The 27,439-nt window shown below is 52.3% G+C and overlaps 8 protein-coding genes across 8 annotated transcripts; 5 read left to right on the forward strand and 3 right to left on the reverse strand.

Moving 5' to 3' along the window:
• Positions 1-124: 124 nt before the first annotated feature.
• On the forward strand, positions 125-6,016 carry P175DRAFT_0531337 (uncharacterized protein; the record flags this gene model as incomplete). The annotated part of the gene is made up of 8 exons (XM_040899863.1): positions 125-170; positions 218-2,612; positions 3,039-3,246; positions 3,321-3,911; positions 3,973-4,113; positions 4,161-4,894; positions 5,072-5,355; positions 5,463-6,016. 8 exons carry the CDS (start codon positions 125-127, stop codon positions 6,014-6,016), a joined length of 4,953 nt encoding a protein of 1,650 aa, XP_040753197.1.
• Positions 6,017-6,136: 120 nt separating this feature from the next.
• On the reverse strand, positions 6,137-8,658 carry P175DRAFT_0531338 (putative G-patch domain protein; the record flags this gene model as incomplete). Its single annotated transcript, XM_040899864.1, has 7 exons — positions 6,137-7,210; positions 7,258-7,604; positions 7,654-7,714; positions 7,762-7,961; positions 8,011-8,086; positions 8,280-8,543; positions 8,620-8,658. 7 exons carry the CDS (start codon positions 8,656-8,658, stop codon positions 6,137-6,139), a joined length of 2,061 nt encoding a protein of 686 aa, XP_040753198.1.
• Positions 8,659-9,434: 776 nt separating this feature from the next.
• Positions 9,435-12,234, forward strand: P175DRAFT_0515863 (Zn(II)2Cys6 transcription factor domain-containing protein; the record flags this gene model as incomplete). Its single annotated transcript, XM_040898880.1, has 3 exons — positions 9,435-9,561; positions 9,613-11,966; positions 12,171-12,234. Exons 1-3 carry the CDS (start codon positions 9,487-9,489, stop codon positions 12,232-12,234), a joined length of 2,493 nt encoding a protein of 830 aa, XP_040753199.1. The 5' UTR covers positions 9,435-9,486.
• Positions 12,235-12,750: 516 nt separating this feature from the next.
• P175DRAFT_0508722 (putative plasma membrane ammonium transporter (Ato3)) lies at positions 12,751-13,972 on the reverse strand (the record flags this gene model as incomplete). Its single annotated transcript, XM_040898375.1, has 6 exons — positions 12,751-12,912; positions 12,992-13,167; positions 13,242-13,364; positions 13,437-13,537; positions 13,615-13,704; positions 13,764-13,972. 6 exons carry the CDS (start codon positions 13,970-13,972, stop codon positions 12,751-12,753), a joined length of 861 nt encoding a protein of 286 aa, XP_040753200.1.
• Positions 13,973-15,012: 1,040 nt separating this feature from the next.
• P175DRAFT_0492434 (flavin-containing monooxygenase) lies at positions 15,013-16,976 on the forward strand (the record flags this gene model as incomplete). Its single annotated transcript, XM_040895893.1, has 2 exons — positions 15,013-15,670; positions 15,730-16,976. 2 exons carry the CDS (start codon positions 15,013-15,015, stop codon positions 16,974-16,976), a joined length of 1,905 nt encoding a protein of 634 aa, XP_040753201.1.
• Positions 16,977-17,723: 747 nt separating this feature from the next.
• On the forward strand, positions 17,724-18,879 carry P175DRAFT_0435854 (zinc-dependent alcohol dehydrogenase family protein; the record flags this gene model as incomplete). The annotated part of the gene is made up of 3 exons (XM_040893764.1): positions 17,724-18,576; positions 18,632-18,727; positions 18,782-18,879. The coding sequence occupies 3 exons, from the start codon at positions 17,724-17,726 to the stop codon at positions 18,877-18,879; spliced, it is 1,047 nt and encodes a 348-aa protein (XP_040753202.1).
• On the reverse strand, positions 18,880-21,544 carry P175DRAFT_0201579 (uncharacterized protein). The gene has a single exon (XM_040892571.1). It carries the CDS (start codon positions 21,173-21,175, stop codon positions 19,115-19,117), a length of 2,061 nt encoding a protein of 686 aa, XP_040753203.1. The 5' UTR covers positions 21,176-21,544; the 3' UTR covers positions 18,880-19,114.
• A 369-nt stretch (positions 21,545-21,913) lies between these two features.
• On the forward strand, positions 21,914-27,436 carry P175DRAFT_0492437 (uncharacterized protein; the record flags this gene model as incomplete). Its single annotated transcript, XM_040895894.1, has 1 exon — positions 21,914-27,436. One exon carries the CDS (start codon positions 21,914-21,916, stop codon positions 27,434-27,436), a length of 5,523 nt encoding a protein of 1,840 aa, XP_040753204.1.
• Positions 27,437-27,439: the final 3 nt, after the last annotated feature.

A 27,439-nucleotide genomic window follows, 5' to 3' on the forward strand; every position in this document is an offset into this window, starting at 1 on the left:
ATTCTTCCTCTATTCCTCCATAACTTGCGTCTTGGTGTGTTCTAGGAATGTCTGTCCGGCGCTGCCAGTGAAGCTTCCCGCAAATACTCCGTACTGTACATTCCTCGGCCTTCCCCCCACCGTCATGCTTGCCCCGGCATCTGGGAATGTGAGTCTGCGGACAGTCAGCTGTAAGTAATCGATATCGGAAGATGGGGCTGTGTCTAACATCTTGCAGCTAGTCGACCGCAACTGCTCCGATCCGAGTCGCAGCAGTCCGCCGCCGCATCGGACGACTACTATTCCCTCTCAAGTCGTAACTCCAGCTCAAGGTCCCCGAGCACCACCAGTCGAGCCACTGTTGTCCGCTATATGACGCCCAATTCACGCCCTGTATCTCGTACTTCGTCTCCCAATGTCTCGCGAACGATGTTAGCCCCACCCGTTGTTGCTCCAAGGGCGGGATACACGTCGAACGCGCAAGTTGCGAACCGGGATACTTTCACACCCATTAATAGTGCAGAGCAGTTGACTGAGGATCGGGATATGTCTGAAGGAACCAGTGCCCCGGCTGTAGAGGACAGCTATGCAGGCCGGGGCCCAACACCTGGGATGGATGATTCCCCGTACATTCGCTTTGCGATCAACCAGCTCACACGAGATCCGGAGGCCAGTCAGTCGAGGAGAACAAGCGAAAGTGGAAGTGAATCCACTACCGCCGGGAATTTGGTATGGGACGATGATCTAGGCCACTTCGTTCGTGCGGCTACATCTCCAGCCCAGCAGCCACTACTCACTCCGGAAAGAGATCCTCACAACTCGGTAGATCCAGAGGCGTTTGTTGCGGTTGATCCACCGGAGGGGAGCCTGATTCACCCGCCGCTGGATTTTGTGCCTGTGGTGCTCAGACCTGGGGCCCTCGCTGTGGTTATTTTCTGTGTACTGCTTATGATTTCTGGTGTCACTTTCTGCAACGTTTGGTCCAAAGATCATCAAGGGATCTGGGGATACAATGGCCGCAGCGGTTCGCGGTACTTTGTTTTCCAATTCCTTCCGCAAATTCTGGGAGTCGTTATTTCGATTTTGACGATTGTGGTCCAGGCGGCAGTTTATCGTGTTATGCCGTTTGTGACAATGGCGTCCGAGAGGCCGTTTGGGAAGGTTTTGCAAAAAATACCAATTTTACCGCGGAATTTCCTGTTTCCCGATATATCTCATTTCATTCATGGCGAGGCACTGGTGGGGTTTTCCTTGTTTACGATTTGGCTTTCGAACTTTGTTGCAGTACCTCTACTGGGTTGTCTTTTTCAAGCGAAGTGGTACGTGATAGACGGCCAAGGGAAGTGGCAATGGGCTACGGTTACGAGCATTGGATGGACGTTAGTTTCGGTCTATGGCCTTCTCGCTATAGGATTGATCCTACTCCTCCTTCGCTTTCTTCGCACCTGGTCTGGACTCATGTGGGATCCAGTGTGTCTAGCAGATTTGATATGTATCGTCCAGCGATCCAATATCCTGGATGATTTCGAGTACTCGGAAATAGCCCCAGACGTTGGGAAAACCCTTGATTCCCGAGTTCTTCGTCTAGGCTATTGGCAATTATCTCAGCGAGCCCATTCCGGAATATTCTATGGAATCGGTGAAGCGGGTGCGTCAATTGGAAATCCATCTCTGCATCGGATCGAGAAGAACCGTCGAGACCAGCCACATGGCCTATCAAAAGTCTCATTTGACGTGGAGCAACAGGCCGTTTCCGAAAATGACGATTCCGACATTTACTCACCGTCTATTCGCTACCGATGGGCTCCGTGGTTTCTCCGAAAAACGGCTGTGGTCGGGTGGACTGTTATACTCTGTGGGCTTTTCATTGCGTTTGTGGTTGCCAGTTTCCTTCACCACGCTATTCAAGACGGCTTTACTCCGCGTCTACCGACTATGCCATCTGTTAGCGCGTTTTCATCATCCAACTTCTTATACAGTTTAATTCCGGCCTTCATCGGAAACCTCATGTTTCTTGCATGGCAGCACATCGATTCCTATTTCCGAGTGCTTCAACCCTATGCAATGCTCTCCTCTCCCGAAGGTGCATCTGCAGAGCAAAGCCTGCTCCTCGCATACCCGTCTCTCCTTCCATTCCAGGTCACGGCCATAGCAATTATCAACAAACATTACAAGATCGCCTGGATTTCTCTGATGAGCGTCGTCTTCGGAGCGCTTCCGATCTTGGCTGGAGGGGTCTTCATGTCGTTCTACTATCCTTCTGAAAATGATATCCGTGTTGGCTCACTCATGCCCGCCTTCTATACTATCATTGGCTTCTGTGCTGTATACATGATCTCATTCCTGTGTATTTGGCCCGGTCGCCGCCGTTACTTACCTCACGACATTAGCACACTAGCCGACCAAATGAGTTTCCTCTACCAGAGCCCACTTCTTTCGGATAAGTTACTACGCGAGCCCCGCAGCAAGACAGACCTCGTCACCCGACTAGTTGTTGCACCTCCAGGTGAACAGGAGTTCCCTAAGTACGGATTTGGTATCTATGTAGGTCGCGATGGACGAGAGCACTTGGGTATCGATCGCTATCGTCGACCAGGCCGGGCTGATATGCTCATTACCACGGGATCGATGAGGTGACTTGTTTTTGTGACTGAGATGATGATGATGATGATGATCATGATTATGTTAAAATATGTCCTTCCGATTGTTTTCCTGATACTACTACCATGATTTGATGATGTGCATGCATGCATGGATGCTGTTTTATGGTTGACGAACACTAATGATAATGAGATATGCTGACGAGGTGGATGTTTTCTATTTGGCGGTCTTTTACTTGATGTTGACTTCCATAGCATTACCGGGCGTTTTTAGGTAGATTTTATATCCCAATGCCTACTGTATATTTTGCTCTTTCCAGACAGTTTCATCAACTAGAAATACATCGTATACCCTAGATTGTAGGGCTGATAAGGTCACGTTGGGATACTGAGTCAGCCTCCACGTGCGCAAGTAGTTAGCCCCCATCTTCATCTTCTTCATCATCTGGCATCGTCCAGACAGTCCCTGTTTGAGGGAGTTGAACCTATCATCCGATGCCGTAAAAGATACGATAAAAGTATCACGTACGATGGGCCTCAATCGGGGCTTGGCTCACCCATCAGTTGTTCCGGCCATTTCCTTCCAATCCTGGTTGGATCCCGCAGCATGGTATACCACGGAAAGCCCAGTACGGGCTGTCAAAGCTGCCGCTCGAGACATATCAAGGTACGTCTTTGTGCTTTGACTATTTCCCATATTTTGACAGTGATATATTCTAACTTGGATCTGTATATGGATAGTGCGATGAAACCCGTCCTCACTGCAAAGCCTGCGTCCGCACAGGTCGCCAGTGCCCCGGATACCCGCACCCTCTCGACTTTATGCTCCGAGACCGAATAGCATTCACACGCAGAGGACGCAGCACTTCCTCCCAGACACCGTCCTTCGTCAAAAGCGACGACGCGGCAGGTCCAAGCGAGGTCTCGACTATTCCCTCTGTCACCCGCGCCGTGCAACCTGGCACACCCCCGGTTTCAGCGGCATCCTCCCATATCCCGAGTACCCTCTGCCTACCGATGGAAGACACGGTGACCTCGCTTTTCTTCAATTCGTATTTATATCTCCCGAAGGACCCCCTAGTGAGGACAGGGTTTATGGAGCTTCTCCCGCAGTTGTTCGCGACCGCTCCGTTGGATTCTCATTTGCGACTAGGCACGCTGGCCGTGGCGTTCTTCTCTGTGGCTGCTTGGACACACCAGGAGTCTCTGCTGCGATCATCGCAGCAGTGTTTTGTAAAAGCGCTGTCGCGGACTCGGCAGGCGCTGCAGGGTAATATTGATCAGAATCTGGATGAGATTCTTATGACGGTGTTGTTACTGTCCACCTACGAGGTAATGTTATCCTTTCCTTTCGGTTGACATAACTGCGTATGGGGGCGCTGACCCCGGACAGGAATTTTGCGCTATGAAGGAGAATAAACCTCCGTCTAAAGCGCATCTCAGGGGAGCAATTGCTCTAATCAACAGTTACAGCCCCGAACGTCGGAACTCCCCGCAGTCGAAAAAATTGACCAATGCGGTTCAAACACAAATAGTGAGCCTCGTCCTATTTCTCTTCCCTTGCGCCGACTAATAGTTCAGATCAACACCTCCATTTCCGGGGCGTTTCCTCTAATCCAGACACCCGATGCCTGGCCACTACCCCTTTCAGTCCCCGAGTTTGCCTCCTCACAGCTAACAATGGCCACTACCGAGGTGGTTAAGCTCCGCCAACGGTGGATGCGCGTTTCCGACGCATCCTACATGGCCGAAGTCGAGTTAATTCTATCCCAAGCCCGTTACATCGATAGTCAGCTTGTCGCCTGGTCGCACTCTCTCCCGGAACACTGGATTCCTGCCGCGGCCTCCACCATCCCGCCGTCCGTCCAGAAAGCCGGCATCTACCAAGGCCGCTGTGACTGCTATTCGGATTTCTGGATCCCAGCGACCTGGAACTCCTACCGGAATTCACGCCTCGTCGTCCAAGAAATCATTCTCCAATGTTTGTCTGTTCTTCCGGGTCGCGCAGAGGCCATCAACGCAACCATAGCCACAATCCGCGCCATCGCGCTGGATGTCTGTGCCACGGTCCCTTTTTACTTGGGGAGCCAAATGGCATCGGTGCAAATGAACCCTAGTCTCGTCGAATACCCCAAGGCTGAAACACGGCGCGTGAGTCAGGCGCACCAGCAAACTGCTCCATTACTAGGTGGATGGTTCGTCTTTTCTTCGTTAGAGACTCTTTGCGCGGTGGAGAGTTTAACCGAGGACCACAGGGAGTGGATCAGGGGCCAATTGCAGCGGGTTCTGCAAATATATATCTTTGGGCCCGCTAGGTTATGAGCATTAAATGTACATTTTCCATGTTCGTCATTATATTTTAGTGTGTTATATAGAGTACATATAGACAATAGACATATATAGAATAATAGAAGTGCATAGATAACCGGGAATAGCGGGGATAAGCTTATCGGGCTGACAACATGGCACGTGACCTAACTCTCGATCCAAAGCCTCAGCGTCCAGGCAGACATCTTGCCCACGACCAAGCATCATGATCTCACGTTTTCTTCAATTGTGCGCGGATTGCCTGAATATCTGGATAATCTAGAGCTGCTTGCACCGTTGTGTCCATCCGATATCACAACCTCATCCATTACTGCACTTGAGCACACGGCGGGCATCAGTCACAACCCACCCACCTCGGGATACAAGAATCACCAAGGAAGCAAGAGAAGAGAGGACCAAGCCGTAGCTGAGCGACCCTGGCCCTTGCCCTCCTTTGAACAAGCCGAAAGTACAGGAAAAAAAAAAAAAAAAAAACCATGTTCTCCTCCTTCTTCCGCTCAAAACCAACCGACCCCTCCTCTCCTCCTCCGGCACTCCCACCGACGACGACCCCAGCAGCACCAGAAGAACAAGAAGAAGAAGCAGCAGGACAACCCCAAGCAAAGACCCAGACCCAGACCCAGACCCAGACCCAGACCCAGAACCGGAACCACGACCAGGACCCGCCGAAACTCTGGACGCCGCAAACAAACCGCAAGCTCTTCTTCGGCGGGCTGCTCTTCTTCTCGCTCAGCGTGCTGGCGACGCGCCGCGCGCTGCGACGACGCCACCAAGCCTGCGTGCCGCCGTTCTACACGTCCTCGCTCTACCATAAGCCCAAGGTCAACGGGGCCGGGGAGGCCCTTGAGGCGCTGAACCTGGCGACGCTGAATGTGGTTTCGTTCGGCATGATGGGGGGCGGCGGCGTGCTGTGGGCGATGGATATCAATGGGTTGGAGGATATGCGGGCGTATGTGCGGAAGGGCATGTTGTCGTCTGAGGAGGCCGGGGAGCCGTTGACGGAGTCGGATAAGGAGTTGGAGAAGGAGGTGGAGGATTGGATTCGGAAGTATTTGGGGAAGAGGGTGGAGGGGGATAAACTTCGGGAGTTGGAGGAGTCCTCTAAGTAAAGTAAAGTAACATGTTATGTGTGTATGTATGTTTATGTTGCATATGGGGCGCGGGTGTGTGTGTTGCGTGTAACTACTACTATATCTTATCTTGTACATTATTAGGAATTGGATTTCTCTCTACTTTACATCCTTGTCTTGGTCCATTTTCTCGTATCGCTCTCGCGCCGTTTGCCTGGTTTTCTCCAGGAATTCGTCGTACCGGTTGCGGGTGTTGCGACCGGCTTCTTCGCTCGCTTCGCCGAGTTTGCTTCCCTGCGCGCCTAGGCCGACACCTTGAGCGTAGACCTCTGTCGTGATCGGCGCGGTCATGCCGGTGCCTTGCGCACCTAGTCCGGTTCCAGCGGACCAGCCCATTTTGCTCAGTAGTGAAGCGCCTTTAGATGTACTTTCGGCTGGCGGAGGGGACTCTGGCTCTGCAGCTGGAGCGGGCTTGGTGGTGGTTGTTTTCGAGCGGCCGAATGCCTGGCGACGCTCGCGGGCTCGATCTCGGTATTCTGGAGGTTGGGGGACAATTCCATGTTTGATGAGTTTGCCCATGGCTTTCGTGATGACATCTTCTTTCTGCAGGTTACCGCGATGAAGCTGGCTCAGGCGCTCGTGACGGTTGACGTCTGCCATTGTCTTAAATTGCCGCATGCAGAGGTAACAGCAGTTTCGGGTTGGATCGGCGTACGACTGACGGGTTGGAGCAGTTTCCGAATCAAATGGCGACGCTTTATTTTCTGACCCGTGATCTCCCGCGACCTTCTCATCACCATCTTTCTTCTGAATGCCATGCAGCTCTGCATGACGGTCACTCCAGAACTGCAGGTGAGATGGCATTGCCATCTTTTTGGCTCCCGCAGCACTAGCAGCTGCATCGGCCTTTCTCTTTTTAGCCTTTTCAGCGGCTTCCTTGCTTTTTGCTTGGCTATCCAACTGGCCAGTTGAGGTATGCTGGTCATGTTTGAGCCCTTGCTGTTCCGTTTCTCCAGGCGAGACTGTGAGCTCGGTTACGTATGCTTCTTCGTCCCAGTACATGAGTTTTAGCGATGGGTTATTCAAGGGACTGAAAGTGAATCGTTCGGTACTTGCGCTTGGGTTCATGACCGGCACAAAGACACCCGCGTGGATGTAGCTGACCATGACCGGTCGAGATGAGATAGTGAATTTCTCAAACGAATTGAGCCGGGAGACAGCCGCTTGCGCATCCTATACTTTGTGAGCGACGTAAAATAAGCAAACGGCAGTCGAAATACCTGAATCGTAGAAAACTCCGCGAACCCATAGCGCCAGCTCTCGTTACTTCGGCGGTCCCGAACCAGCAGAACACGCCGGATAGAACCCTCCCTAGCTCCTAGGTTAGAGTCACCCGTTGTTGACGCCACCTTCGCTCCTTTCTTTTGGCCCGAGACGCCATCGGCACTATTGTTCGCCGGTCGATACAGCTTGGCCACCCCTTTTGCTAGCAGTTCTTCGGTGACGGAGTGTTCCAGTCCCCGAAAAAGCAGGAACTGGGAGGCCTGGTTTTCAGGGGCAGCGTCGTTATCGCCATGGTTTTCTACCCTCGGCGCGGCTATTCCCGGGGGACCTGTCGGACCAGCATCTATCTTCGTCAGCAGAAATAACCATACAGCACATGAGTTCAGACATACCAGGTCTTGGAGCTTGACATCGGAAGCACTTCTGGCGCGTAGAATAGTTGACGATGGAGCACTGAGCGTATTAGCATTGAGCCACACAGAAAGCATGCTAATACCCACCATCATACAGGTCCAGTCACTTTCAGCCCTGGCTCTAGCCCTATCCTCTCGCTCGCGGCTAAATGCGATGCGCACTTTCGTGCCACGGTCATCCTGGGCGCTCGGACCACACAAGTAGATCAAAGGAAAGTTTCGCTCAACAAAGGCACGGGAGTAGCTGATATTTCGGAACCGAAGAAAGCCCAGCTGACGAGATATCTCTGCGCACTGTTAGTTATCCGCAATATCCGCAAAAGCCTAGATGCTTACTTGTCTGGCGATCCCGAATCACGCGAACCTCCTCGAGTCCCTCGATGTGGTAGAATTCTTTCAGTTCATTCGATACCTATTCACCGTGTTGACGCACATCTCAGTATCATGCTATAACGGAAGTTCGTATCGTGAAGCGCAACTCTGGAAAATCCGATGCAATGCAGAAAGATCCAAAAAAAAAAAAAATGCAGAAAGGGAGGGAAGGAGTTGCCCAACGTCTTCTTCTGCCATATCCACCGGTAGGCCATCCATCATCACCTCTCGACTCTCTTGTCCATAATGCGACCGACTTCGACGCGGGCTTCGACTTCGACTGCGGCTGAAGCTCCTGGTTCGACTCCGTGACCGATATCCTTCACGATCTCGATCGCGGTAGACGTGCCGTGCGCGTCTGGGGGGGGACCGCGAGGCCCTCCTTCGCAAGTCTTCGCGGTCGCGGCTTCGATATCGGGGTCGGGTATCGGCATGGTCTCGGGAATAATCACGTCTCCTATCGGTGGCAGGGCCCCGAGGAGGGGAGTGTGAGGGACCTGTATGTGCCAAATTAATGAGACAGGCTCAATATCGCCTTGAAATATTGGGGAATCTGGTGCGGGGATAATATACCTCCAGGCGAGTGCGAACGGGATGGGGAACGGTCGTCATACATTCGACCATCCCTATCGTCCATCCGGGGGAAAGAACGATGAGATGGTGCTGGTGGATATCTAGTATCCTCGGAGTGGAAATGTGACATGATCAATAGACATGAAGAGCAAAGGTAGAGAGGATACAAGAAGAGGAGGAAATGCAGTGAAAACAGCTTCATTGTCGAAGCCGCAGTAGAGCGGCAGAATTACATAGACCGCCTTTGTATAAACGTCGGTTTATCAAACCTCAATTCTGATTAATTCAAAAAAAAAAAAAAAAAAAAAAAGAAGTGTCCCTACTGCTTAGTTTAGCATGATCCAATTCAGTTTCTATAACTATGTGTTTCATATTTATGCTCGTATGTCTATATACAACCCTGCCGTGATCCTCCTGGGGCTTGTGGCAGGCTTTCTTCACGCAGGGGATATATCAGTGCTTGAGCGGACGAGGCGATTTCGAGCCCTAACGGAATCGAAGAGTCTGTCAAATTGAAGAATCAGCTAGACCGGATGCCTTCATGCTGTAAGGAAGTCTGTAGATCGAGGTCGAAGAACTCGAACTGTCTTACTGTGGGTTCGGTGAACCAAAAGAGCCCGTATTTTTGAACACGTCCTATTGGCATTGTTATTGCCACGCTGAGCCCCTTACAACTCCTGCTATAGATCGACCTTCTCTCTCTTGGTTTATTGCCACAAGAAGTCAGCTCGGCGGAGAAGGAATGCCCCGTGGGGAAGAAGAGTATAATTAACCCCCCGCACCCCCGCAATTCCTTGGCCTCTCTACCCCTACCTTACCTCTCCCGTGAACCCTGGAGATAGTAGTCAGTTCGTATCCAACTCCCTCATGGAACCTTCCCGTCGACGTCAGCATCATAGTTGTGATCAGTGCCGGAAAGGCAAGAGGGCTTGTGACTCGCCGGTTTGGAAAAATCTTCTACTTTGCTGTTGGCACATTCTGACCTGTCCGTAGATAATCAGGGATAGTGGCTTCAGTTCTTGCTCCAACTGCAAGAGATGGAAGAAGAGATGCACGTTTGATTGGCTTTCCTTGAAGAAAACAGAGCCAAAGAAACATCGGAGGACGAAGGAAGCTAGGAGTACGAGCAGCCCACAAGAGCACGATGAAGTTACTTCCCTCCCGCAAGAGAATCTTGACAACCTGGGAGCTGGAATCACACCTACTGAACCCTCGGATTTACCCTTACCATGGCCTTTGACACAGACAGGTGCAGTTGCCGAACTGTTACTGGGAAGCGACCCTGATGGCGACCAATTCGGTATATCTGCACAGAATCCGAACACGCTAGATACTTTACAGAGTCACGGTGGGATCCAAGACTTTGGAGAGTCCCTATGGAGGCTGGATGACAAGCAAAGTCTTTCCAATTTGCTACCTGCTTGCTGGAGCAACGCTACGGAAATGTGTCAAATACTCGAAGAACACAGCCCCGGACTGACGGAATCACACCCCTCTTCTGCTGGGTCCCCCGAGATTCTGGACCGGAATAACGGTCTCTTTCAGTCTCCCTCGGAACCAAAACAGGCATATATGCCACGGTCGAGCAACCAAATCGATTTCTGCATCCTTTCGGATAAGACGGCAGATAAATATGTGCGGTTGACGATGACGCAGAATTTGATCCGCATATACCACGACAGCATGGAGAATGCATTGTCTTGCTGGTTGACAGAGCGGAACTGTCCTTACAGCAACCTGGCGAGCCACTTGCTCTCCGGCGAGAGGAACGAATGGGGCCCAAATTGGACAAACAGGATATACGACCGAGTCTGTCAGTTGGATCGTGCGTCCTCGTCTTTACGAAGTCGAAGTTTAAGCATTACGGAAAACATGACTGCCGCCCGAGTTCTTCATGTATCAATTATGGCGTTTGCTTCTCAGTGGGCCCAGCATTCTCAAGAACCGAGCGATGACTCTCTATTGGCGCCCATCGCACCTAGTGAGCGTTCTATGCGAGAAAGCCTTTGGAACCAAGCTCGCCATGCGTTGGAAAAGGCAGCTGGGATTCCATCTTTTCGAATTATCTTTGCGAATATTTTATTCTTCTTCACCCAGCGTCCGCTGGACAATAGGCAAGATATAGAGCTGGACGAGCTACTTGATAATGACTGTGCACCTCTGTTTCTTGAAAAGGCCCTCCGGCAACTCGTCACTTTTCGATACAAGGTAACTCGGCTTCAACGTACCTTGGAAAACCGCAATACCCCTGCAAGAGACTTGACACAGGGGAGGCTCGTTGACCGGTCCGATGTCCAATACGCAGGGGAAACCCCTCCTGAACCTCCGCGGGCGAACCCAATTCTTGTCAGTTATGAGTCTAGCCATACTTTCAACCTCCTATTCTGGTTGGGGGTTATGCTCGATACTCAGGCTGCCGTCATGTACCAGCGTCCCCTGGTGATCTCGGATAGCGACAGCCAAATTACCTCTGTCTCACCGCGTATGTTTCATATGGCCGCCGACGACGAGAGCCGTGTTGACCTAGACGGATGGAATATTCAACCAAACGGAACACCCCCGGAAACGCGGGATCTATGGGGCGACCTATTCCTTCATAGATCGGCTGCTGCTGCACACCAAGGATTCGACACGAATGTGCCAGGCTGGCCTTATTCCTACAAGGAGGCAGCGGAGATACTTTCGGATGCAGCGCCTGTCAAAGTCTTGCTCTTCCGTCGAATTACCAAACTCCAGACACTCGTATATCGAGGCGCCGGGCCAGAATGTCTCGAAGAAGTCGTTCAGAATTCCCTGCTTGTCTATCGACACTGGAATTCCACATACCGGCGATTTATCCTTGACTGCATGGATCATCACTCCCAGCTTCCGCCTCGTATCCAGTCGTGGTATGTTGTGCTTGCCGCGCATTGGCATCTCGGCGGCATGCTGCTGGCGGACGGGATAGAGAGCATCGACCGCGCACGGATTAGCTCCGACTCTCATCGAGAGTCTCGCGAGTCCATGGACTTGATTTCAGCGCTGAGGAGAGACAATGCGGCTGGGATTGCTGCTCTTGCCCAGTGCTCTCTCCATTCGCAAGAGTCCGTCATCCAGCGCCGCCCTGGATTCCACGATTCCCTCAACGAGACAGCCTTCTTAACGGAACCGTTTACAGTTCTGCTAATCCACGCCTTCACCAAAGCGGGATATATCCTCATTGACAACATGTGTTTATCGCAGCGGTTCGTCCATTGTAAGCTGGACGGATCGTTTGAGCAACTGCGCCAAAATTGCGAATTTTGTATCCGCTCCCTGTGGTGTCTTGGGAAACATTCCGACATGGCATCTCTAATGGCCCGAAACTTGTCCAGAAATTTGGATTCGAAGCTGCAACAGCATTGGCGCGGATATCCGGCCACTTATCCTGAGCATTTCAGAGGAAATCGCGGTCTATCCTCGGCTTTTGATTCCGTGTATGGCCTTTCGGATGCACGGCTTAGGATGGACGATTATAGTTGTCCGTAATAATTGAGTTTTTTTTTTTTTTTTTTTTATTACATACTATTAAGAAACATGGTTCGTAGTACAACTAGTGTTGCCCTTCCTTCCATGCACCGAGTCAATCCTGCCTAACTCCTGGAAATCCCTAAACGCGAGAAGAGAACCTGCTCCAATAAACGTATACACCGCCATCCCCGCGACTTCCTGGGGTCGTCTTGCGCAATGATCTCTTTAGCTGCCAGCGTGTAGCAGTTGAAGACGCCTTTGGAAGCTAACGTTGATGTGGCGGTCGATATTGGACCCAGTCTCTTCAAGTAAGGGCTTGACGCGATATGCCCGCGTTGGCCACCATCGTGACGAGCAGGCTGATCCAGTGACAATTGCTGTACAACGGAGGGCACCGGGGGGAGGGAGGGGGGAAACAGAGTTGCCACTGAAAGGTATGTATAGCTCAATGAATGGATTATTATCTGTGCTTGAGATACTTATTACCGTAGTCCTATCTGACTCCGAAAACTCGCCGTAGAAATTTAACCCTATTTACCTTACTTATCCCTTCATCGCTTCATTCTCATATGACAGAAGAAGGTGAGATGAGACCTTTCCCCCCTTTTCTACCCTAGACGATATTCTCAACCCTCACGTGCGCTAGACTTGGTCCTTGTTCAGTTTTCGCTGAGACATGGAGGGAATGCGACAAGATAGATCACCAACAGGCAGCTCGAAGGGAAAATCCACCGTTGGGAGGAGCAACGCTAACAGTAGATACCATCCACCCAGCGAGCACGCGAACAGGATCGCACCACCAGCCTATAAGGTGGCAGTTGAGCGTTAATCATCTGGTCTCAATGGCCAACGGTTGAGATGAAAAGGGGGAAAACAAACTCACCACTTGATAACTGTGAGCAAGGGATGCGTCTTGCGTTGCCCTGTGAAAGTAGGAAGCTGCCGTGAGACCCAGACCGACGACAACCGTGAACATGATATACACCAGCACCAAGTTGGTTCGCAGAGAGCAGATCAAGTAGAAAAAGCATAAGATTTCGAAAAACACGAGGAAGAATCCTGCATCGAATTCGGGAGGTTAGGTTTCAGGACCCCGAAGAAGGACAGAAACAGAAACAGAAACAGAAACTCACCAAAGGTTGCATTGAAGCCCTGTGTATCTAGTCCTGCCGTGGGATCTGTAGCTGATGGCGAGTACGCTGCGTAGGCGCCGTAGAATGGTTGGAGAGTTGAACCGAGAGTCAGATAAAAGCTAGCTGTAGCACCACATCATCAGCGATCAGCGATCAGCGACCCGTTGCACCAGGCAGGCAGGTAGGTATGCTTACCGAACGACATGAAAACGACGCTGGAGAAAGTGTTGCCGATGATGAACTCCAAGAACCCCCCAACCATCAACAGAATTCCTCCGAAAAAGAAGTATGCTCCGCTATACGGGTCAATTTCAGTTGGAGCAGGAGTGTGTTGTGCTCCCGAAAGGAATCCGCAATTGTGAACTTGACATACATATTAGCCGCACCGTTGCCACCAGCTCCTCTCCACCCCATAAGATCGCACGACAATGGCGTCAAGCTTATCACAAAGCCCGTAATCGCACTGGAAGAAACGAAATTAGCGGATGCGCTGCGGAACAGCCCCAGGATGAGTGTTCTTGCATCGGAGTTGGGTTACCAAGGACCTGTCGCAGGTTTCCCGCGACTGGGATCTTTGGGTTCAGGTAGAGCTTTTCAAAAAGCTCTGGCGAGATGGATACGTTTCCAGCTGTCCGTATCCTATGAATTGCAGACGACCGAGTCTCCTGTGGACCCAGATACTGGTCATCATGGTCTGTCGGGTTTTTGAATTCCTCGCTGTGGCTGTCCATGGGGAGCTGCTTGGCTTGTAGGTGTTGGAAATCTTTTCTTGATTGCAATAACCACCGTCCTGCGGTGTAGAGAGCAGAATTTATAGCTTCTCCTTTTCTGGGCTCTATGATTTGGAAAGTTGTCTCTTCGTTCCAGCCGGGCAAGAATCTAGACTTAACGGATCGACAACGCTTGCCTCCGCTATTCCGGGGTATGGGGGTTGGGGTATGGGGTAACTTCCACTACTCCGGGGTTGTGAAAACCAGAGGCGCGTTATGCATGGTTGCTCGTGATCTTCTTTCTTCATCTGGAGTCTGGTCAAGCTCAAAGGTCTATCGTTTATGGGAACCAATGATCCGCAAGATCACTCGAGCACAAAAATCGAGTTCGTTGAAACGGAAAGGCGCGAACTAGACCAATAAATTAGTTTTGCCTCGTTCCATTACAGATAGCTGTGTCCGGGCTGACCAGAAAATCCTTTTACTTTGACTTTCCCTTGCTCCGTAGACAGGTTGAAAATGGCCATTCCAAGGAATGACTCCGATTTTACCATTTTGCGGCTGCAGATCCCAATAGGCCAGGTTCTGCTCACAGGTATGCTGGGATGCAGTAGCCTCGTTTGCAGTTTACATCCGCGGATGAGGTGTACATCCCCGTATAAATAAATATATGTACTATACTACTGCAATAGAGGATCACGGCTATAATTCCGGGCGGCTCCGCTTGAGTCTGATCTGCATAGTTGTAAGAGCGGGGGGGGCGGGCGTTGTCCTCCACTTTTTAGGATTCCATGCGGTTCCGCATGAAGAGAACGCAGGCCGTGATACTCGAACCTCCACTGCTCTATCTGGGGTGCCTAGGAGATCCTAAAGGATACCTCACATCTGCGGAGCCGCTGGATAGTTCAGATGAGGGGATATCCCCAGCTACATCGTATGTAATCAGAGGGCAGATGGCGATTAAATACGAGGTCTCAGCCCTCTCCTCCTGTGGATTAAGGAAGAGTCAGAACAGCAAAACAATTGCATGTACCCCATAAATAAGTCTTTGAATTGAAATCATGGCTACTCCAGACGTTCAACAAGTGCCTTCCCACATGCGCACAGTTCCTGGTTCTTTCAATATTCCTGTTGCCCGGTTCCCCAGTGTTGCAAAGAATGAGCCCATCAACGCGGACAGAATCGCATCCACGGTGGTAGATGCCTTCAACAAGTCTCTTGACACACAAGACTTCCAGAGCATCGCCGGACTGTTCGTGGACAACGGCTTTTGGCGCGATCACCTGGCACTCTCGTGGAAGCTCCGCACAGTGCAAGGGTCCAAAGGGGTTGTCGAATTCCTCCAAAGCTGCTCCGAATCAAGGGACGGCTTGAGACTGAAGAAAATCGCCCTCGATACAAGTTCTGCCGTGCGCGCCCCCCAAGTATGTACCATAGACGGAACGGGGAGTGTTCCGGGCGTCCAGTTTTTCTTCACGGTCGAAACCAAACTCGGCTCTGGGATGGGTGTCGCTCGTCTGGTGTCGGAAAATGGAATATGGAAGATCTTCACCCTGTACACGGGGCTTCGGAGCCTAAACGGGCATGAGGAAGCTACATACCATCGAAGACCCAAGGGAGCCGAACACGGAGGTCGGCCAGACCGCAAGAACTGGGCGGAGAAACGAGCAGACGATGCTGCCTACGAGAACGATAAAGAGCCGACTGTTTTGATCATAGGTAAAGACCTTCCTTGACTCACAGCCACAATCGAGGCTTCGCTAACGATGCACGTTAAGGAGCCGGGCAAGGTGGACTGTCAGCGGCAGCGAGACTGAAGATGCTCGGTGTCGATGCCCTCATCATCGACAAAGCCAACCTCATTGGGGATAATTGGCGCCTACGGTATCGCCAGTTGGTCCTCCACGATCCGGTTTGGTACGATCATATGCCGTATCTCAATTTCCCAGCCCACTGGCCTATCTTCACCCCCAAGGATAAGCTCGCCGAGTTTTTCGAGTGCTATGCAAAAATCCTCGAACTCAATGTGTGGATGAAGACAACCATCACGCGGAGTGAATGGAATGGCCAAGAGGGAAACTGGACTGTATCCCTCTCGACCAGGCAAGACGACGGCACTTATGTCGAACGGACCTTCCACCCACGCCATATAATCCAGGCAACCGGGCATTCGGGGAAGATGAATATGCCTTGCATTCCGGGGATGGAGAACTTCAAGGGAGATCTCCTCTGCCACTCATCCCAGTTCCCTGGGGCCGCGAAAAACAAAAGAGGCAAGAAAGCCGTGGTTGTCGGGTCTTGCAATTCCGCCCATGATATCGCACAGGATTACCAGGAGAAGGGATACGATATAACGATCGTTCAGCGCTCCACTACTTGTGTGATCACCTCCAAGGCCATTACCGAAATCGGATTGAAGGGATTCTACGAGGAAGACGGGCCACCAGTGGACGATGCAGACATTCTACTCCACGGCACTCCCATGCCGGTTCTGAAAGCGCTCCAGGTGCACGTTACGAAACAGCAAGCGGACCATGACAAGGAGCTTCTTGACGGGCTTGCGAGGGCTGGGTTCAAAGTCGACCGTGGCCCAGACGGTGCGGGACTTTTCATGAAGTATTTCCAACGGGGCGGCGGCTATTACATTGATGTTGGCGCATCGAAAATGATTGCAGACGGCAGGATCAAAGTGAAGCAAGGTCAAGAGATTGCAGAGATTCTGTCTGATGGGATTCGCTTCGCGGATGGCTCTCTGCTCCAAGCCGATGAAATTATCTTCGCCACAGGTTACGAGAACATGCGATCCCAAACCCGGTTGATTCTTGGAGACGAGGTTGCCGACAAGGTCTCTGACATCTGGGGGTTCAATGAGGAAGGCGAAATGAGAACCATATGGCAGCAGAGTGGCCATCCAGGATTCTGGTTCCATGGCGGCAATCTCGCAACTGCACGATACTATTCCAGGGTATTGGCCTTGCAGATTAAGGCCCTGGAGGCTGGCCTATATCGATATGGGGAGAAGTAGACAGAGTGAACTACTATCTTTAAACCTGTTTCAACACAAACCTATCTATACATTCACCTGGTTGATACATATCAGCCAACGGCATATCATGCTAGGAATATCGTAGGCTATGCTCCACCTAGGGAGTTGGATAGATCTTTATTTCGCTTAGGATAGAATAGTCCTCTAGAATGACATTTTGGCTTAAGTACGCCTTGCACTGGAAGACCTGAAATCTTACCTTGTTGCCAGAGTAAGCAGGGACGGGCTGTATCACAGGCACTCGAGCATACAAACGCAGAGTACTTTCCAGTTCCCTATCCCCTCAAAGACCCCGCATGATACCTATGAATACCCCGGACTGATTACAATTATGACCAGGCAGTCTGGACTTGCTGAGAATCCTGCGATAATCTTCCCCGCATTCGGCGTACTCCAAAGAATAGTATCGGATGAAGGGATCAGCTGCTGGCCACATCCATGTAACTAATCACCAGTCACGCCAAAACCTAACGGGATAATGGGCAAAGCACGGAATGAGAAATGCAGCCGTGTGTATTCAGGGATCGGTGCCAATCAGAGTATTATGAGCGGTGCGTGTGTGTCTACCTGTGGATGAGGTGACAGCTGCTCACAAAGCCTATAAATATCTCTCCCCGCCACAGATTAGAGACTGTCATTGTGTCATGAATGAAGGATTCAGTTTGAGAAGCTCACTTCCCCCATTCTGTAAGCACTGATTCAATAAGCACTGATTCAAAGGACAGCATGAAAGCGCTCATTTACACGAAATCCGGAGCGGTGGATATCGTGGACCGTCCGGAGCCGACTATTCAGGCACCGACAGATGCCATCGTGCGCATGTTGCACGCGTCCATCTGTGGCACAGATTTACATATTCTCAAGGGCGATGTGCCCAGCATCCAGCCCGGGGTTGTGCTAGGCCACGAGGGAGTTGGGGTTGTCGAAGCGCTCGGGGACTCGGTGAAGGGCCTGCAGGTTGGTGACCGTGTAGTGATTTCCTGCATGACCTGTTGCGGTGCGTGTCGATTCTGTCAGCGCGGCATGCCGTCTCACTGCGAGGATGGTGGATGGGTTTTGGGGAATCGCCTCGATGGCACCCAGGCCGAATACGTTCGGGTCCCTCACGCGACGCTGTCCCTGCACCGTTTGCATGATTCGCTCGACTCGCGCGCCGCGGTGACTTTGTCAGATGCGCTCCCGACTGGTCTCGAATGCGGGGTCCTCAGTGCCAACGTTCAACCAGGAGCGTCGGTGGTGATTGTGGGCGCCGGTCCCGTGGGGATGGCAGCTCTACTCGCCGCGCGCCTGTACACCCCATCTCTCATTGTCATGGTCGACTTGGACGACTCGCGTCTCGCAATCGCACGTACCCTAGGTGCCAACCATACAGTGAATTCGTCCGCGCCGGATGCCAAAGACCGACTTCTGTCTCTCACGCAGGGCCAGGGGTACGACTCGGTGATTGAGGCCGTTGGCATCCCCGCGACGTTCACTTTTTGCCAGGAGCTGGTGGCTATCGGGGGAAGAATCGCAAATGTGGGAGTCCATGGGACAAAGGTAGACTTGCATTTGGAAAAGCTGTGGGATCGGAATATCAGTAAGTATACGTAAGGAGGACGGGGTTGAGTTTCAGTATATTGACTCTGGACAAGGTATCCACATGTCGCTATGTAATGCCACCTCAACTCCGCGTCTGCTGCAACTGGCAGAGTCGGGTATGCTGGATCTCAGTGCGCTAGTGACGCACCGTAAGTCTATCCGAGGAATTCTTCTTCGCATGCGAGACTAAAAGTGAACGATAGACTTCCCTTTCCCCGAGGCGGCCACCGCATACGACACCTTCAAAGCTGCATCTGTCCATGGGGCCCTGAAGGTTGCCCTTGACTTTATTCATGATTGAGTTTGAATTTGCTTAGTACTAGTGGCACAGCATTGGTTGATATGATCGAAGCATATATGCGTTGAGAATGGCCGCGCAAGAGGATTTTTTACGATGCTCTTGTCTATACTTGCGAATCCATGTCATGTCATTTAGGGAGAGAAGGTTAATATGATGATCAAGGCTTCTCATATGTTACAAACACAGGCAGAGAGGCACAAATAGTATCAACCAGCCACTAGCCTTGTAAAAGGTTTTACAAACGCTCACAGGCAAACCCGATGAGAACGAAAATACTCGGGATGAGAACCGCTATAGGACCCAGCCAGGGCACCAAGTTATGGGCAAAGAGCGTTGCTGCTAGGGCAAAGCAAGCCAGTATGCCGATGGTGATAGTCTCCTTGACAGCTTTAATCCATTGAGGTACGCCCGTCTTCTCCTCGAGAATAAGCCCCCACGAGCGAGTTGCTACGCCCGGGATGTATTCGATTCTTTCCCTCACTTTCTTGGGCGTGGAAGCAAATACTCTGGCCTCCCCGATGGGGGGCAGCAGCGCTGTAGGGGCGAGATATGGGAGCTCCCTCCAATCTAAAGCGTCTTGCTTTAAGAGATAGTGGAAGAGTCCCTGGCGCAAATACAAGCAAAAGGCCCCGAATTTTCTAAATATCGCATATCTGGCTTTCAGTGCCTCCATGCAGACTTCATTTGCGTGAGGGTTATTGAAGTTGTGAAGAAGATATTTGCTGTCCGTGAGGAGATTCATACTGCGTGCGGAGGCCGAAGATGAACGTTGAAACTCCCAGTCGGCAACATCCTTCTGTGGCCACTTATTCTTTCTCACTACGGCGACTTTTTTGTTCCCGGTGGGTTCGAACTGGTTCCTTGTCAGTGTCGTGGGATATATACACCGTCCTTGCTGGGCTGGAAGAGCTACCTCGATAAATTTAATTTGCTCCACGCCGGGCCTGAAAATGCGGAGGACACCCAGCTTTCTCCTGTATTTTGACTTCATTGCTTGAAACAACTGCATATCGCGGTAGATATTAGTGACTTTTACATGGGCATATTTGGAGAGACCGCCGCCCCGAGGTCGGTAGCACAACAAGATCCATTTGGGGACTCTGTCAGCGTGAGCGGGCGTAGGGACATATGGACGACGTCTACTGCCTGGCCGACTCCTGCTGGAACTACTTGGACGGGGGACAGATGTGTGATTTCTAGAAGGATCCCCCTGAGGACTCCCGGGTTTCTTGTATTCAGGCCCTTCCGCGGGCTCAGCAGGTGGGAGGTCGGTTCTGTCGCCGTTCAAACCCAAGCTCAGACTTGCCTTCGCTCTGAAGCCGTTCAAATGGGTGACGGTTGCTCTTCCAATGGCGAATCGACTCTCTGGGATTTCGTGTCCGAAGGGCATGAGAGAATACACATTTCCCTCACGAACCCCTGATACGCGACCCCCCTGGAGAACTGGATCATCGCCTTCCATTCTTAGAACCAGGGCGCCTGATGCAATCTCCTGCGTAGAGAATAGGAGACGGGTGTCTGGTCCCTCCGCCACAGGGTGCTGCTGCGGGAACTGAATATTTACCAGCTCATGCACCCGTAAGAGGGTTGTTCTCCAGGATACTGTGTGGTCCCTGGACTCGTCAATTGCATCTGACAGCGCGTCTGTCAACGCGCCGGTCCATTCCCCGTTTGCGTTCTCATATTCCCAGGCGGTTTCCCGTGCAGCCGCCGCCATAACTCGCACTGCTTTGGGGTTACCGAGAGGATACAATTCCGCAGAAAGCTCCCCCGTTTGGCGGAGCCGTTCTATATGTTGCCGTAGGTCGTGATGCTGCAAATCAAGGATCTTCTTAGGGAATGCTCTCCGGCCATGCCCGGGATGACGAGCCATTCGTCCAGCATGGCAGCAGTCCAGGATGATCGTCACGTTCTCTGTTTTCTCGGTGGTCTGGTGCAGCAGATGCGACAGTTCAATGTCCAGGATCCCTCGAAAGTCGTTCCTTGTGCTTGCATCATAATCCACTGGTAATATGAACTGCAACTGCCAATGTTCATCTGCGTCTGATTTCGGTGTCTCTACAAGCCCGCCATGTCCGGAATAGTAGATGACGACCGCATCGCCATCCGTGCTTGCGTCGATTAGATCGCGCCATGCAGTAAGAATCCCGACACGGGTTGCGTCCGGACCGCAGCATCGAGTTATCTGAAAGTTCTGCCTACTAAGGACTTTGGAGATCGTTTCCACATCATTCAACGGGCCTCTCAGTCCACGGATGGGACTTGCAATCAATAAAGCTCGCTTTTGGGATAGCATTTCCAAGATGTCAACAATGTCTTATCGAGAAAGCGGTGCCTATCATATAGGCTCAGCGAGACATCCAACTCTGGAAACCAAAAGTCGACTCTCATCGCTCCGGGGGAAACTCCCTAATAAACCCAGGTCGCTCTTTTGTAGTTCCAATAACAAGGCAGGAAGGATTCTTCACTTGTAACTAATGTCCAAGAAACGTCTAGAGTGCTGCCACGTCATTTATCATCTACAGTTGCAAGAGGCTGCTTTGCCCATAACCAAGAGGAGAGGCATCAGTGGTGGAAAGAGAGTCTGATCCACGGACAGAGGATATCACCCGGTTTGTTGCTTGATAGATCTAGACTTTCACCCGACCTCGAAATCCGCTTATACATACAGCCGTTGGGAGGAAATCAGTGGAAACCCTAACCAACTGTATAATCCATGGTTGCTCTCAGCCACACCTCGTCATGGCACTTTTCTGGGGCTCGATATCCCGGAACTAACAGGCGGTTTCGACCTAGCTAACAATACCTAAACGAAATAAACAAAAATCTCTTGGGAAGGGTGGATTGGTGGTGTGATATTGCCGAGATAGGGTTTCTTATGAACGGACCGTTTAGTGTTCGGGCTTGAATAAATGCTTTCGCTACTATTTAATCGATTCTATTGAAATCCGTCAAGGACGTATAGAATCCGAATGAACAAGCGCTTCACCGTGTCCTGCGCGCTAGAATTAAGCGGCGACATTGAATTGCGAACATGAGCCACAAAGACAACACCCCCCTGGTCATTAGGAGATATCCTGTCCTGCAACAGGTATATGAAGCGCTCGGCGGAACCCCCTTATATACGCATCATAAAGGAGATTTCAAGGCTGCTCTCCAAATCGCCGAGAATGAATGCCAGACTAGTTCTTCCGTCGGGGGCACCACACTCGCAGCGGCCCTCACAGGCCGGGGCATCGTGAGAACACTACAGGGCAACTGTTCTGCTGCCCTGGGGGACTTGGATTCGGCAGTTGATATGGCGCACCCGGATTTACCGCTCCAGATGCTCGTCTATCTGTATATCTATCAAGCCACGCGAACACGGTATAAGCTATTCCCGGACCTCGGCCCTGCAGAGGCAAGGGATATCCAGTATCGGTTCGATAGTGTGGAGACGCTCCAGGAGTGGCAGGCGAAAACAAATCCCCTTGCCGTGGCATATTCTACAGATCCGCCGTTAAGCGTGGTGCGCCTGGTGTTGAGACTGGACCAGGAAGTTACCTCGTTTCCACGAGGGCGTCCTCGAAGCGACGCCACGTTCCAGGCAGTGCAGAGGGTTCTTCTGTCAACTTTCGATACGGAGTACGAGGCCTTGGAACTCTTGCATCCTGACCCTGGCCTGCTGGGGCAGATCAGACTCCTCCGGGCGCGGATTTCAGCCCGCATGCACGGCGCAGGTGAAGAAGCGATGAAGGATGTCCAAACGGCGGAGCAACTGTTTCGCACAACTGATGATGTTGTCGGGTTGGCCAATATTGAACTCGCGCTAGGTGATTTGGTCGCTGCTCCGCTCTCCTCGCCTCTGGTTTGGAACGCATTCCTGGCGGAGGGGACCTATGACACGACCTCGTACTGGCAGATTGACAAGGCAGAATGGGAGGTTGACTCCGGGCACATCCGCGAAACAATGGCTTCGTACCAGAAGGCGCTGGACCTGTTTGCGTCTGCAAATGTGCGGAGGGGGATGGCGGCGGCGAGAATGCGTCTCGGATACGTGAAGCTCCTAGAGGGCATGCGACTGATTGACTACGAGCTAACATTTGCCGCCGCAAAGGATGACTTCGAGCTCGCGACTGCGCTCTCTTCCGAGGCAGGGGATGCCATGGCCTTCCAGCTGGGCGTTGCGCAGCTGGCTCTTTGCGCGATTGGACAAGGCGGCCAGCCCGAGCAAACAGCACGCGCTGCGTCGATTGGAAGCTGGGGCTGTAGAGAAGGAAGCTTTGGGTTTGCGTTGGGAATTGGCATTTTCTTCGCGCGCATAGGCTGGCGATGGGTTAACTATGTGGGCGACTATGAACGGGCCCTGGCGTGTTTTAGACTTGCAGAGACCCTTTTTGAATCTCTGCAGGCGCCGCTCTCGCGCATCCACTCCATAATAGACCAGCTGAAGGTTTATCAGATGCTGGGTGATTTCCCCAGCTGCTCGAGGGCGTTGGAATGCGCCCTGGACGAGTGCATCGCGGCGCGACATCAGGAACCGGGACTTGCCGCTGAGACTACGCAAATGGCCAGATGGATTTCAATCCAGATGCTGGGGCTTGCCACAGGTAGAGCGGCTCCACACCTTATTGAGCGAGTACGGGGCTACATACAGAGTATTCGGGACACGCATGAGCCGTCACACCAGGAGGGTCCGCTGTCCAGCCTCGATATCTTGCAGAACCTGTTCCATCAGTTACAAGCCGGTGAGAGTCCTTCCGGTGTAGAACCCCCCCTGGCGCAGGAAATGCAACAGCACGACCCCGCCAGTCAGATCACGGACATCTTTTTGGAGTCGCAGTTGAGAGACTCGGAGCTCTATCAGGATCTCTACAGCGGCAAAAAGGCGGAACAAGAGGGGGATATAGAGACAGCCCGTGCGCTTTTTAGCCGGGTACGATCGGTGGCGTCGTCCTTAGGTTCTCGCCGCCACTATTTCGATGCCCTCGCATATGCCTATGAGGGAGAGTTCGAGCAGGCAGGGGTTGCCTACCAACAGTGTGCGGCTCAGGAGCTGGGGACGACGGCATGGATGGAACGGACGGGGCTGGGAATGGCGCTGGACGACGATCGAAGGAGACAAGCCGCGAGCCGGGCCTTGAGCTTCTTTTGTGAAATTGGCCGATTCAATGAAGCCCAAAATTGGCTGCAGCTTCTCGAGAAAAGCTGGCCCGACTGGTGGAAGAAAGAAGGGCAGACCTGGCTCTCGCTTGGCCGAATCGCGCAGGTCCAGGAGGGTGTGGGAAACCTCGAGTCCGCGCTCCAGATGTACGAGGAATGTATAAGTACGTTTGAGGCCCAGCGTCGTCGTCTTTCCATCGACGGTTTCAAAGTCGCCTTTGCGGGGGACTCTTCGACCGGCGCGTTGTTCTTTGACTATATCAGAACCCTACTGAAGCTGCGAAAGCAGCCCGATATGGACGGCTCCCCGAGAAGTCAACAACTCGAAGCGAAGATCTTCGACGTGGCAGAAAGAAACAAAGCGCGGAGTCTTCTGGACCTCATTCAGGGTGGCGTCGCTGGCGGCATATCCTCCTCTGACTACGGTCCGTTACGTCGCTGGCGACGCCTCAATGCCTATCGAACAAGCCGCTGCGGTCTACTAGAACAAGAGCTGCACACTGACAGGCCGGATCAGTCCAAGGTTTCGGCTCTCAAGGAAGATATCGCGAGTGTCGAACAGTTGATCGCTACGGCAGAAAACGATATGTCCGCTGCAGGACAGCCCGTGCGATCCGTGACGGCAGAAGTGAGTACTCTCGGTGCTGTATGTGAAGCACTTCCTCATGATATGTTGGTGTTGGAGTACATGTTTAATCGCGATGATTTATTTTCATGGGCTATATCCTCCGATGGTATGGTGAAGCTTCATAAAAGCTCATTTCCAAGGTACTGGCTCGATAGAGCCGCCAAAAGGTTCCATGAAGCCTGCAAAGGCGCGCTGCAGCCAGGAACCCTAGGGAAAGAGCTTGCTTCTGAGCTCCTGGAACCATTTCAGGAGCTGATGCAGCACTACAAAAGACTGGTTATTGTGCCGCATAGCTCTCTCCATCTCGTACCGTTCCATGCATTGCCCCTCACAGACAACAGCCCGCTTTCATCTTCGCATATCGTGACATACCTTCCGTCAGTGAGCCTCCTAAGATTCCTAGACTCCAGGGAAGTCAAGGACGACCAGTCTCCGTCCGTTCTCGCCCTAGGGAATCCGTCTAACATGTCGTTCCAAGACGTGTACGGACAGCACCATCCTGCGCATCCTCTGCCGGGCACCCGGCAAGAAGTATCACTCATTGCCGAGATCCTGGCTGGAAGCAAAGTCTTCGTGGGCGACGATGCCAATTCGTCGAATCTCCGTGCACATATCCATGACAACCATTCTATTCTGCATCTTGCTGCACACTGTCGACTAGTTTCAGAGATCCCTCTGCTCTCCTCGATAAGTCTCGCCAACGGGGATGAGCTTTCAGTGCTGGATCTCTTGAATATGCAGCTTGATGTCGATCTAGTTGTGCTGAGCGCCTGCCAGACAGGCCAGGGCACCCTGACAGCTGGCAACGATGTTGTAGGGTTCAGTCGTGCACTACTTGCCGCTGGAGCCCGGGCAGTGCTGGTCAGTCTGTGGCCAGTGGATGATGAGGCCACCTGTGAGCTCGTCAGATATTTCTACCAGGGTGTCAGTAAAGGCCAGTCATTCCCAGAGGCCCTCAATGCGGCACAAGAGACGCTTCGCCACAGTTGCCCGTTGATCCACCCCCAGGTCAGCGCTTCACATGAGATCCAAGCGGAGGGCAATCAGAAAGGGCCCCGAGCCCAGGATCACAGACGAATAGCGCTCCCTCGAGACTTGCAGCCCCCGGAGAGTCTGCACCCTGTAGACTATTCGTTGCCCGCATTTTGGGCACCATTCATCCTCATCAGTGGGCTAGGTCAAGGTTATTCACAAAAGACCACAACCAAGGACAAGCAACCGGTTACTGGGGCAAATAATTCTGAGCCAGCTACTACTCTCTCGACGAGGAGTGGATGGCATGGTGGTCTTCTTACTTGGCGAATCGTAAGCAATGCTGTGAAATTTCTCCTTGTGCTTGTATGGGAGAGGATACTTTTCCCGAGTTTAGAAGCCTTGGAACTCGTGGAAAGGCCCCAGAGGGAGGGCGCAACTCGAATCAGATGGAGATGTGTATGTCACTCCCTCCTCGCCAATGCAGAAACCGAACGGATTAGAGCTAATAAACAAACCCAGGCGTGCGGCAAAAAGTTCTACGGTGATATCGAGGGCATCTCAGACGCTGACCTAGACGACGTCACGCAATCTCTCTTTTCAGATACCGAGTGTGAGAATAAGAAGAGCGACGACAGTGTAAATGTCCCGACTCCGGCACGTAGAATACCAGACCAGGGAGCGCAGGCTTTTCTTATCCAGCAAACCGTATCAAAGTGGCCGGTCAACGTTCCATCGGACCTCACGGGACTGCAGCAAGCCATAATAAAGTCGAACGATCTAAGACTCAGTGACCCTGACAGGGATAGGGCCCATCCCGCTCTTCTGGACTTCCAGCACCAGGCAGACCAAGTGATCGTACGCACGATGGACGGCATCGAAGTCGGGTCCCAGCAGCTTCCGAGTCAAGGATCATCGGCCAATCCACTCAACGACGTTCTCATAGTAGCGGAACAGCTGGCACGAGCGCAGCACTTGCTCGCGCTTGAGTGTGAAACCCCGGAAGAAGCGCTGAACCACCGAGTCGAGACAGAACTCGGGCTAGTAGACAACGGCAACCGCGGCCGGATTATTCGACCAGACGGCAGCGATAGCGTGGCAGAGCAGGATCGAGTTTATATCACACTGAGGAATAAGGGTGGCGGGACCATCTATACGTCCGTCTTTGACGTCAATGTCGCGGGGAAGATTTCTTTGGTCTCAAGCCATAGCCCCATGGGGATCGAACTACCTCCTGGCCGGTCCTCGACGCTGGGATGCGATCAGTTCGCGACTCTACTCACAGGCATTGAAGTTACGTGGCCGAAGGGGGTCCCCAAGTCGCAGCCGGTCAGCGAGCAGCTGGTCCTTGTTTTCACAGATCGCCCTGTGGATATCAGACATCTGGCGAATCCAGCGGATCGCCCGACGACGACGCGTGGAGCCCGCTCTAACCTGGAGCAGCTGGTATATCGGATCTCATACGGTGGAAGTCGCGATCTCGGTGAGACACCTGGGATTGCGTCCATCTGTTATGACGTTCTCCAGGTTCCATTTTCTCTCCATCCTAAAGTAATCGAGCCCGCTTCCACGCCAACAGACACCTCTGGGCAGACTCGCGAGGAAGAAGTTGAACCCAAGGTCGATTACTCCATTGGGGAGTGGCCTGGGGAAGAAGCGCCTCTGCCAGGGGATGAAATCCCAGCTCCGGATGCGAATGCGCAGTGGAGGGCCCTTCCGTCCCACCCACCAGCTGCGGCTGCAGCCCCGAAGGTAGGGACTACTACTAGTGTTCAGCGAACTGACAACGCTCCTTCACCCGTCCGTCCTGGCTAATAT

The sequence above is a fragment of the Aspergillus ochraceoroseus genome (genome assembly GCF_002846915.1).
Source record: "Aspergillus ochraceoroseus IBT 24754 chromosome Unknown P175scaffold_3, whole genome shotgun sequence".
NCBI classification, from domain to species: Eukaryota; Fungi; Ascomycota; class Eurotiomycetes; order Eurotiales; family Aspergillaceae; genus Aspergillus; species Aspergillus ochraceoroseus.